Here is a 12,914-nt window from a genome sequence, read left to right on the forward strand (position 1 = left end):
TCTGTCTCTGTCTGTCTGTCTCTGTCTCTGTCTCTGTCTCTCTCTCTCTCTCTGTCTCTGTCTGTCTCTCTCTCTCTCTGTCTCTCTCTCTGTCTCTCTGTGTGTGTAGAAGTGGAGCCCTTCAAGCCATGTCATCTCTCAGAGAAGATTCTCCTTTGTCTGATCAAACACCCCAGTGTCGTTCAGGAACTTAAGTTTGACAGGAAGAACAAAGGAGCACCACAGCACTTCCTGTATATGAGGAACAAACCTGTCGACTACTTTGTCCTGATTTTACAGGTACACACCATACACACTGATACTACACTGTCTTGGTTCTACAGATACACCTAGGGTTGCAAAACTACCCGGTATTTTACCAAAGTTTGTAAATCTATGAAAACGTTGCTGTTTAATAGTCTGTGTGTTATGTCATTGCAGGGTAAAGTGGAGGTGGAGATTGGTAAGGAGGCTCTTCGTTTTGAGAACGGAGCTTTCTCCTACTATGGCATGCCAGCCCTCATACCACCATTGTCCATAGGTAAATACCCTCCCAGCCCCAACAACACACAATGGGATTTTATCAGTTGATGTTAGTGATTATAATGTTGTTGATGGCGATGATGTTGATGAAGAGGATTTATTGAATAGGACATTCTTACCCCAGCTTCCCCTAAATGCTACAGTAGCACAATGTTTCTAAGTTATGTGTGCGTGAAATCCACTGTCGATTTCTCTTGAATCTGTGGGAAAAGATAGCTGCAGTGGAAACTATGTAACTGCAGTAATTAAAGCTGTTTAAGAAAATGGTTCGGTAGAAAGACATGTCCTGACCTGGGTTATATAACACCCAGCTTACACTGATAAGCAGACACAAACGGGCCAGCCCAGTGTGTGTGTGTGTGAGTGTGTGAACATGTATGTGTTTGCGCTTGTCTAATAGAGAGCAAGAGCCAGAAAGAGCGAGAAGAGAGTGAGGAAGAGAGTGAGGAAGAGAGTGAGGAAGAGAGTGAGGAAGAGAGTGAGGAAGAGGACAAAAAGGGCAGAATCTAATCAAACTCATCTCCAGTCAACAGGTTTGGTTCTGGTAGCAGTGGGTTGAACCAGTCAGACTCTGTCCTATCAGGAGGCAGTGTGGGTCAGCTGAGTATAGGAGGGGGAGGAGTCTACCTACCTGACTTCTCTGTCAGACAACTCACTGACCTACAGATTATAAAGGTAACACACACCCACACACACCTGCACCATCCACAAAACTACACTAAATATATTAATGTGACCATATCATTGAAACACACAGTTTTATAAGGAAGGTCTACAGTAGCCTCAACAGCACTCTGTAGGGTAGCACCATGGTGTAGCCGGAGGACAGCTAGTTCCCGTCCTCCTCCGGGTACACTGACTTCTCACCACCTTCCATAGACTTACATAGTAATTATGACAACTTCCAGAGGATGTCCTCCAACCTATCAGAGCTCTTAGAGCATGAACTGACATGTTGTCCACCCAATCAAAGGATCAGAGAATGAATTTAGTTCCGAAAGCATAAGCTACAGCTAGCACTGCAGTGTATAAAATGTGGTGAGTAGTTGACTCAAAGAGAGAGAACGACAATAGTTGAACAGTTTTGAATAAATTAATTTCTTCAAAAATGAAGGAGAAGCAAGAGAGAGAGAGTGCTAGCTATTTTTCATAGCATTTTTTTTTTAGCTTTAGTTTTAGCTTTACTTGCTTAGTTAGAGAATGCAGCTAGCTAGTTTAGCCTACTCAAAAACCCAGCTCAAACAGAGGGATGCTATGTTAGCTAGCTGACTATGGCTATCCAACACTGGATATTGGATAGCCACCAGGGCCCACCGGTGTAACTGCTAAACTGCTAGCTGTACACTGTACTTCATGATTGTAGCGGGTTTACTAACAAGTTAGTTCTAGTAGCTATGTTGACTACTCTGACATTAGCTAATATGGTGTCAAAGATGTAGGCTGTGTAGCGGTTATGGTATAAAGGTTTGGCTTGGAAAGGTGTTTTCGTCTGGTCACAGACAGCTGTGGTGTTGTGCAATGGAGTCCACAAGCGACGGGAAAAGGTGAGAGGAGAAGCGTGCGTAAATGCGAGAAGGAATTATACAATGAGCAAAGTGATCATGCTGTTTGTATGTGGCTGCTATGAAAGTGATCTGTGTTTGCGGGTGATCAGAGGTGTATTCATTCCGCCGATTCTGTTGAAAAACATTTCTAAACGGAAGCAAATGGAACGAAATGGGGATGAACATACCTGAATTTGTCCAATATATTGAATGTATCACTCTGTCACATTGATTACTCAAATCTTCCTCTCGACCTGTGTGTACCTACATTGTAAACTTTCATGGGTAGGCTAGGTTGTAGCAACCTCATGAAGGGTATAGGGAAAATTAGAGTATCATGTAGTAGAAATAAGGCCTCCCTCATCTTTAACGTCACCGACCACCACTGACGTGCATGCACAACACTTAAAATAGACCTAAACTTCTAACTACCCAGAACCATACTGCTTCTCATTTTCATTTCCCTTTAAAACATCTTAATTCCTGATTTTGACTGAACACAGACACATCCTCTCTCCCTCTCCCTCTATCCTTTTCTCTCTCCCTCCTTCCCTCGTTTTCCTTTTAATCTCTCTTAGTTTAACTTTAATCATTGGGGATAAATGACCTCCATTTTCAGTATGAATAATTTAGACTTAAAGTGATGGATGTACATCCTGAGTACACACACACTCCCTCACCCCTCCCCCAGGTCTTAAATATAGTTTGCGAAAGAAAGATCACTAGCGCGCACACACACACAAACGTAGCATTTACATAGAGAAACAGCTTGGTGGTGTGTGTGTGTGTCTATATATAGATATTTGCTTATATTAGTTTATATCGTGTGTTGATAATGTTGTGTTGATACTGTATTTGTGGTGTGTGTTGATGATCAAATCAAATTGTATTAGTCACATGCACCGAATACAACCGGTGTGGACCTTACAGTGAAATGCTTACTTACGATGTATTGATACTGTAATTGTGGAGTGTGTTGATGATGATGTGTTAAACTGTATTTGTGAAGTGTGTTGATGATGATGTGTTAAACTCTATTTGTGAAGTGTGTTGATGATGATGATGTGTTAATACTGTATTTGTGGAGTGTGTTGGATATCCACACGTACGCTTGAACTGAGTATTTTATGGTGAAGTGGTGTTTGATGATGATAGTGTTAAACTTGTGATTTGTGAACCCTGTGTTTGATGAATGATAGATGTGTTAATCTGTATTTTGTGGGAAGTGATGTTGCACCACGTGTTAGCACCACTACTAGCTAAATTGTGGAGTGTGTAAATGACTACCCGATACACAACGCTGCTACACATACTGATAATTTTGTGAAATGTGTTGATGCCATGAAAATCCACGTTGTTTAAAACTGTATTAGTGAACGTGTGTTGATGATGATGTGTTAAAACTCGTATTTGTGGTGAGCTCGCTTGCAAGGTGTGATGATGTGTTGATTACCCGTATATTGTGGATGTGTTATGATGATGCAACTCGTGTTGATTATACTGTATTGTGTGATCCCGTGGAGTGTGTATGATGATGTTGTTGATACTGTATTGTGTGTGCATGTTCGTCTGATGATGTGTTAATACTGTATTTGTGGCGTGTTGAGATGTGATTGATGATGTGTTGATACTGTACATGTTGGAGTGTGTTGATGATGATGATGATGATGTGTTGATACTGTATTTGTGGCATGTGTTGATGATGATGATGTGTTGATACTGTATTTGTGGCATGTGTTGATGATGTGTTAATATTGTATTTGTGGCGTGTGTTCCTGTCTCCTAGATCTCGAGGAACCACTACCAGAATGCACTAACAGCCAGTCTTATGGACAGTGTACCCCAGACCCCCGATCCTGAGGGGAGACCCACCATCCCTGAGACCCGCTCCCACAGCATCGCCCTGCCCCTGACACACACATACACTCACCTGCAACCCGTCCTGGAACGACACACGCACACAGAGGACAACACTGGACCACTCACCTCACAGCTCAATGAGAGGAATCGCATTGTCCGTAAGTGGAGTGGTGCGTGTGAGTTACATAACCACTGTGGCAGAGAGAGAGAGAGAGAGAGAGAGAGAGAGAGAGAGAGAGAGAGAGAGGCTGTGGTCTCTCTCTTTGAATCGGTGGTCTGTCCTCTCTGAGTTAAACCATGGAGGGAATTGATCATGATGCAGATGTGTCCAGCATGATAACCATCTCTAGCTGCTTCCCCAATGCTCAATACCTCACTGTTTGCAGGTAATGGGTCATGGATCTGCTTCTTTCAGATAGATCTACACTTCTATGCACAGAAGGGGTTGGAACAAGTGGACAAGGGAGGGAGATTTTGAGACTGAAAACGGGTTACCACTTCACTGAGATGCAGCCTCTGTCCTGCTTCTCACAATAGTACTATGTCTCCCACTCCAGGCAGTAAGTCAGATGGACAGAGGAGCCCCAGGGACTCAGTGTTTCTATGGATGGATGACATTCCCTACATCCGAGAGGACCGACCGGAAGACTGTCAGGAAGACCAACCAGAGGAGCCACCAGAGAAGAAACCGGAAGACCTCCCGGAAGATCGAACAAAACACTGTCCGGAGGACCGTCCAGAAGACCGTCTGACAGATTGCCTGGAAGGCCATCAGGGAAAATGGCTAGTAGAATGTCCAGAAGACCAGCTGGAAGACCAGCTGGAAGACAGGCTAGAAGACCAGCTGAAAGACAGGCTAGAAGACCAGCTGAAATACCAACTGGAAAGCCAAGAAGGGAATGGTGAGGAGACCTGTGTTATATTACGACCCAGTTTACACTGATAAGCTGTGTGTGTGAGTTGTAAGCTTTTATAGCTGTTATATACAGTTGAAATCGGAAGTTTACATACACTTTAGCCAAATACATTTAAACTCAGTTTTTCACAATTCCTGACATTTAATCCTAGTAAAAATTCCCTGTTTTAGGTCAGTTAGGATCACCACTATAATAATAATAGTAGACAGAATGATTTATTTCAGCTTTTATTTCTTTCATCACATTCCCAGTGGGATAGAAGTTTACATACACTCAATTCATATTTGGTAGAATTGCCTTCAAACGTTTCGGGCAGCCTTCCACAAGCTTCCCACAATAAGTTGGGTGAATTTTGGCCCATCATCCTGACAGAGCTGGTGTAACTGAGTCAGGTTTGTAGGCCTCCTTGCTCGCACACGCTTTTTCAGTTCTGCCCACAAATTTTCTATGGGATTGAGGTCAGGGCTTTGTGATGGACACTCCAATACCTTCACTTTGTTGTCCTTAAGCCATTTTGCCACAACTTTGGAAGTATGCTTGGGGTCCATTTGGAAGACCCATTTGCGACCAAGCTTTAACTTCCTGACTGATGTCATGAGATGTTGCAATATATCCACATACTTTTCCTGCCTCATGATGCCATCTATTTTGTGAAGTGCACCAGTCCCTCCTGCAGCAAAGTACCCCCACAACATGATACTGCCACCCCCGTGCTTCAAGGTTGGGATGGTGTTCTTCGACTTGCAAGCCTCCCCCTTTTTCTTCCAAACATAACAATGGTCATTATGGCCAAACAGTTCTATTTTTGTTTCATCAGACCAGAGGACATTTCTCTAAAAAGTACGATCATTGTCCCCATGTGCAGTTGCAAACCGTAGTCTGGCTTTTTTTATGGCGGTTTTGGAGCAGTGGCTTCTTCCTTGCTGAACAGCCTTTTAGGTTATGTCGATATAGGACTCATTTTACTGTGGATATAGATACTTTTGTACCTGTTTCCTCCAGCATCGTCACAAGGTCCTTTGCTGTTGTTCTGGGATTGATTTGCACTTTTCGCACCAAAGTACGTTCATCTCCAGGAGACAGAACGCGTCTCTTTTCTGAGCGGTATGACGGCTGCGTGGTCCCATGGTGTTTATACTTGCGTACTGTTTGTACAGATGAACGTGGTACCTTCAGGCGTTTGGAAATTGCTCCCAAGGATGAACCAGACAATTTTTTTTCTGAGGTCTTGGCTGATTTCTTTTGATTTTCCCATGATGTCAAGCAAAGAGGCACTGAGTTTGAAGGTAGGTCTTGAAATACATCCACAGGTACACCTCCAATTGACTCAAATGATGTCAATTAGCCTATCAGAAGCTTCTAAAGCCATGACACAATTTTATGGAATTTTCCAAGCTGTTTAAAGGCACAGTCAACTTAGTGTAAACGTCTGACCCACTGGAATTGTGATACAGTGAAATAATCTGTCTGTAAACAATTGTTGTAAAAATTACTTGTGTCATGCACAAAGTAGATGTCCTATCTGACTTGCCAAAACTATAGTTTGTTAACAAGAAATTTGTGGAGTGGTTGAAAAATGAGTTTTAATGACTCCAACCTAAGTGTATGTAAACTTCCGACTTCAACTGTACATGAGTGCTAACACTATCTAGTAGGGTTGGTCGTATCCAGATATTCATATCGTCATACCGTCCTCCTCTCATACCAGGATATGTGGTATTACTGGCTTAGTACACAAGGGGGTGCCAACATTTTTAATGGAGGCTGTTAGCTAAAAATGATAAAGGACACAAATGAAAAACAAATTGCAAAAACAGGCAATCCAGCCCATAAAGCTATACATATATCAGTCAGGAGCTACAAAATGTCATTTTTGGTGAGTTTGGACATTTACAATCGAATGTGAACGAGACACATTGTGCTAATAAACAAGGTTTTGACGCATGCTTGTCTGAAGGAAGAACAGTACTGGCTCTGAAGCAGCATGAGTAGGCTACAAGTTGTCTGTCGAGTCGCTAGGGCAACGGGCCTGCCTGCCCTGGTTTAAGAGGAGAGGAGAAGACAGGCTGAGAGTGGAGTGGAGAAAAAATGCAAGGAAGTCAAGATGGTGACAGCTGTACAAATAACTCATCCATAGGGGTTTACTTCTCAAACACGGCAGAAAGCTAACACAATATGATGCCCCATCACCTTATTCATTCAGCCGCTTACTTAGATTAACTAGCAAATTAAATTTAAGGGTCGTGTTAATGCAGAATTCTGCGTTTTTCACGCTGGAAAAAAAATATAAAATGCTTAAGAAATATCTTGCTGCGTTTTGTAAACGCAGATTTAAAATGCTTCTCATTGTAATTTCTGCTCAGCATCAGACTAATTCTGTGCTTCAGTTGCACTTCTCCACTCAGATGAGAATTCATGAACAGGCATTCTATCAGCAGACAGAGCTCTGTGATGTGGAGCTACTGTTCTCCATCATTCTATCAGCAGACAGAGCTCTGTGATGTGGACTTATGTTCTCCATCATTCTATCAGCAGACAGAGCTCTGAGTGATGTGGAGCTACTCCATCATTCCTATCAGCAGACAGAGCTCTGATGATGTGGAGCTACTGTTCCATCATTCTATCAGCAGACAGAGCTCTGACTGATGTGGAAGCTACTGTTCTCCATCATTCTATCAGCAGACAAGAGCTCTGACTGATGTGAGCTACTCCATCATTCTATCAGCAGACAGAGCTCTGACTGATGTGGAGCTACTCCATCATTCTATCAGCGACAGAGCTTTTGATATGGAGCTACTGTTCTCCATCATTCTATCAGCAGACAGAGCTCTGACTGATGTGGAGCTACTGTTCTCCATCATTCTATCAGCAGACAGAGCTCTGACTGATGTGGAGCTACTCCATCATTCTATCAGCAGACAGAGCTCTGACTGATGTGGAGCTACTGTTCTCCATCATCTATTTTCAGCAGACAGAGCTCTGACTGATGTGGAGCTACTCCATCATTCTATCAGCAGACGAGCTCTGCTGATGGGTAGCTACTGTTCTCCCATCATTCTATCAGCAGACAGAGCTCTGATGATGTGGAGCTACTGTTCTCTCATCATTCTATCAGCAAAGAGCTCTGACTGATGTGGAGCTACTTTCTCCATCATTCTATCAGCAGACAGAGCTCTGACTGATGTGGAGGCTACTCCATCATTCTATCAGCAGACAGAGCTCTGATGATGTGGAGCTACTCCATCTTTCTATCAGCAGACAGAGCTCTGAGTGATGTGGAGCTACTCCATCATTCTATCACAGACAGGCTCTGACTGATGTGGAGCTACTGTTCTTCATCATTCTATCAGCAGACAAGCTCTGACTGATGTGGAGCTACTGTTCTCCATCATTCTATCAGCAGACAGAGCTCTGACTGATGTGGAGCTACTGTTCTCCATCATTCTATCAGCAGACAGAGCTCTGACTGATGTGGAGCTACTGTTTCCATCATTCTATCAGCAGACAGAGCTCTGACTGATGTGGAGCTACTGTTTCCATCATCTCATTCAGCAGACAGAGCTCTGACTGATGTGGAGCTACTCCATCATTCTATCAGCAGACAGCACTCTGACTGATGTGGAGCTACTGTTCTCCATCATTCTATCAGCAGCAGACAGAGCTCTGACTGATGTGGAGCTATTCTCCATCATTCTATCAGCAGACAGCACTCTGACTGATGTGGAGCTACTGTTCTCCATCATTCTATCAGCAGACAGAGCTCTGACTGATGTGGAGCTACTCCATCATTCTATCAGGACAGCACTCTGACTGATGTGGAGCTACTGTTCTCCATCATTCTATCAGCAGACAGAGCTCTGACTGATGTGGAGCTACTGTTCTCCATCATTCTATCAGCAGACAGAGCTCTGACTGATGTGGAGCTACTGTTCTCCATCATTCTATCAGCAGACAGAGCTCTGACTGATGTGGAGCTACTGTTCTCCATCATTCTATCAGCAGACAAAGCTCTGACTGATGTGGAGCTACTGTTCTCCATCATTCTATCAGCAGACAGAGCTCTGACTGATGTGGAGCTACTTTTCTCCATCATTCTATCAGCAGACAGAGCTCTGACTGATGTGGAGCTACTTTTCTCATCATTCTATCAGCAGACAGAGCTCTGACTGTGTGGAGCTACTGTTCTCCATCATTCTATCAGCAGACAGAGCTCTGACTGATTGGAGCTACTGTTCTCCATCATTCTATCAGCAGACAGAGCTTGATGATGTGGAGCTACTCCATCATTCTATCAGCAGACAGAGCTCTGACTGATGTGGAGGCTACTTTTCTCCTGTACTTTTCAGTGTGGCCAGACTAGTTCTCTGGTAAAATACCAGATTAACTTCAAGAAAAACATCAGGAAAGGTAGCTGGCTACATTCTTTCTATGATAAACATTAACATAGGATGGCCATGCATCTTTCTTCAAAAAATACCTTGATTTTTCATTAAGATGATTTACTTGTGTGGCAGCCAGCCAAATAGCATTGCATTTCTTTGTCATCTGATGAAATGAAGCTGTTTTCTGCCAAATGTGTTGCACTAAATATATTTCTGTGAAGGAGAACTAGTTGCACATCCCTGATCACTCTATTGAAGCAAAAAAAAACACTTGATTTCAATTAAAACGCGACCCCTCTCAAATACACAGCTGGACTCACCTGGTCCGCTTTCGCCCATTGTGCTACTTACAAACAAACACAAACACGGACTGGCTCAACTGTTCTGGGGATCTACGGTACGTAGGCTGGTGAAATGAAGAAAGCGATCTGCTTCATCTCCTAGGGTATTGCACAAGTTGACTCATGTTTACTTAGTCCTCACAAGTCTAGTGAAGTTTGAAAAATCCTTCATGGAAATATTGCCTAGAGCAGTGCCAGGCCATGGTTTGCATAATTAATGGTATTTATTTATAGTCTTGTAGGTGTTAGCAGATTTTGTAATGGGCTGTATTCATACACTTCTCATTTCTCTACTCTCTCTATGGTCCATCTCTCCACTCTCCACCTCTCTCTCCTCTATTCTCCACCTCTCTCTCTCTCTCCTCTACCTCTCCACCCTCTCTCTCCTCTCCTCTCCACCTCTCTCTCTCCTCTAACCTCACCTCTACTCTCCACCTCTCTCTCTCTCTCTCCTCTACTCCACTCTCTCTCTCTTCCACCCTCTCTCTCCTCTCTCTCTCTCCTCATCCCTCTACTCTCCACCTCCTCTTCCTCTACTCTCCCCCTCTCTCTCTCTCCTCTACTCTCCACCTCTCTCTCTCTCCTCTACTCTCCACCTCTCTCTCTTTCCTCTACTCTACACCTCTCTCCCATCTCTCCTCTACTCTCCAATCACTCCTCTCCTCTCCACCTCTCTCCCATCACTCCTCTCCTCTCCACCTCTCTCGCACCATACATATGAGATGAGTAAAGAAAAAATATGAAAACATTATTAAAGTGACTAGTGTTCCATTATTAAGTGGCCAGTGATTTCAAATCTATTTATATGGGGCAGCAGCCTCTAGGGTGCAGGGTTATGTAATCGGGTGGAAGCTGCCTAGTGATGGTTATTTAACAGTCTGATGGCCTTGAGATAAAAGCTGTTTTCCAGTCTCTTGGTCCCAGCTTTGATGCACCTGTACTGACTTCGACTTCTGGAAGATAGCGGGGTGAACAGGCAGTGGCTCGGGTGGTTGTTGTCCTTGATAATCTTTTTGGTCTTCCTGTGACATCGAGTGCTGTAGGTGTCCAAGAGGGCTGGTAGTTTTCCCCCGGTGATACGTTGGGTAGACAGCACCACCCTCTGGAGAGCCTTGCGGTTGCGGGGGTTGCCGTACCAGGCGGTGATATAGCCCGACAGGATGCTCTCAATTGTGCATCTGTAAAAGTTTGAGGGTTTTAGGTGCCAGACTATAGTGACAGCAGGCGTATCATAGCAACAGAACTTTGTGTTTTATCTTTCGCTGCGTCACACACTTTCCTCCAGAGAGTCTGGCATGTATTGTTTAAAGACGAACGAGCTCATGGGTCTCTGAATGAGAGATTTGTTTTTAAGATTTGTGTAATTATTAAATCAAAGATTATATTTTATATTGTAAATATAAGAATATGACAATATTATGTGTCATGTGCAGAGATTGACACTGTGTCCTACCCTTCCAGATAACAAGAGGAGTTCCTTGATGGGAGAAGAAGGTGGAGGAAGGCATGGAGCAGTCATCGTCGACCACCTAGCACAAAGCCAGAGAGAAGAGACAACAGGGAAGATCTAGCACAGATAATGAACTGTCTCGCTCTCTCTCTCTCTTTTCCCTTCCTCCCAGTCTTCTACCTACTGGGTACTGGGGTAGAAGTTTAGTTGTGACCACACTGTCGTATTTAGACATCCAGAAGATCAAGCCCTTTCTCTGAACTGTCCACTCCCCAGATCCAACCTCCCTAACCCTGGATAACCTCTGTCCACTCCCCAGACCCAACTCCCCATATCCCTGTATAACCTCTGTCCACTCCCAGACCCAACCCCCCTAACCCTGTATGCCTCTGTCCATCCCCAGACCCAACCCCCTAACCCTGGATAACCTCTGTCCACTCCCCAGACCAACCCCCTAACCTGGATAACCTCTGTCCACTCCCCAGACCCAACCCCCCTAACCCTGTATACCCTCTGTCCACTCCCCAGACCCAACCCCCTAACCCTGGATGCCCTCTGTCCACTCCCAGACCCAACCCCCTAACCCTGATACCCTCTGTTCCACTCCCCAGACCCAAACCCCTAACCCTGTATACCCTCTGTCCACTCCCCGGACCCAACCCCCTAACCCTGATACCCCTGTCCACTCCCCAGACCAACCCCCTAACCCTGGATGCCTCTTCCACTCCCAGACCCAACCCCCCTAACCCTGTATACCCTCTGTCCACTCCCCAGACCCAACCCCCTAACCCTGTATCATCTGTCCACTCCCCAGACCCAACCCCTAACCTGTATACCCTCTGTCCACTCCCCAGACCCAACCACCCTAAACCCTGTATACCCTCTGTCCACCCCCAGACCCAACCCCCCTAACCCTGGATACCCTTCTGTCCACTCCCCAGACCCAACCCCCTAACCCTGTATACCCCTCTGCCACTCCCAGACCCCAACCACCCTAACCCTGTATACCCTCTGTCCACTCCCCCAGACCCCCTAACCCTGGATGCCCTCTGTCCACTCCCAGACCCAACCCCCTAACCCTGTTATACCTCTGTCCACTACCCAGACCAACCCCCCTTACCCTGTATACCCTCTTCCACTCCCAGACCCAACCCCCTAACCCTGTATACCCTCTGTCCACTACCCAGACCCAACCCCCCTAACCCAGTATAACCTCTGTCCACTACCCAGACCCAACCCCCTAACCCTGTATACCCTCTGTCCACTCCCAGACCCAACCCCCCTAACCCAGTATAACCTTGTCCACTCCCCAGACCCAACCCCCTAACCCTGGATGCCCTCTGTCCACTCCCCAGACCCAACCCCCTAAACCAGTATACCCTCTGTCCACTCCCCTATCCCTGGATGCGCTCTCCTTTGAGTTTTCTGGGTAACAGACTACTGAAACATTATGACTTGAATTAATTGATGTACTTCACTGTATATTCTGTTGAGTTACCTTTCATCCACCCATCTCTACAGGGAGAAGAAGAAAAACTAAATGAAGAGAAAAAAGAGGGAAATAGCAAGTCTAGAACCTGAGCCATCTTAAATATCTTATTGTTCAACCAAGAAGACAAAAATGTTCTCTCTTCTGCCATCAGACAGTTCCTTAAAGTGCTTCAGCAACAGGACCTGTCCTTATCATAGAATACTTCTATCAGTCAACCAACGATGGCTGTAGGGGTCCTGCCATGTGAATGCCATCCTCACTGCCAGTTTCTTGACCACAACAAAGGGAAGAACCACACCAGCCATGAGAACAAGCACAATGTCTACAACCACAGGGACTTTATACTGATTCAAAGGAGCAGTCTGTCATTTCTTTGTACATGTGGCCACTGGAAGAAATGCACGAA

General features: G+C 44.9%; 1 protein-coding gene across 1 annotated transcript in view; it reads left to right on the plus strand.

Annotated features, from left to right (window-relative positions):
- LOC112072822 (metal transporter CNNM4-like) overlaps window positions 1-11,384 on the plus strand; it is a 19,080-nt gene extending 7,696 nt beyond the window's left edge. The window contains exons 6-11 of the mRNA XM_024140219.2: window positions 48-279; window positions 421-520; window positions 1,049-1,197; window positions 3,853-4,084; window positions 4,484-4,828; window positions 11,028-11,384. Coding sequence (XP_023995987.2) covers window positions 48-279; window positions 421-520; window positions 1,049-1,197; window positions 3,853-4,084; window positions 4,484-4,828; window positions 11,028-11,137 — 1,168 coding nt within the window. The 3' untranslated portion in view covers window positions 11,138-11,384. The remainder of the gene's footprint in view (window positions 1-47; window positions 280-420; window positions 521-1,048; window positions 1,198-3,852; window positions 4,085-4,483; window positions 4,829-11,027) is intronic.
- Window positions 11,385-12,914: the final 1,530 nt, after the last annotated feature.

Source organism: Salvelinus sp. IW2-2015, unplaced genomic scaffold, assembly GCF_002910315.2.
Source record: "Salvelinus sp. IW2-2015 unplaced genomic scaffold, ASM291031v2 Un_scaffold2052, whole genome shotgun sequence".
Classification (NCBI taxonomy): domain Eukaryota; kingdom Metazoa; phylum Chordata; class Actinopteri; order Salmoniformes; family Salmonidae; genus Salvelinus; species Salvelinus sp. IW2-2015.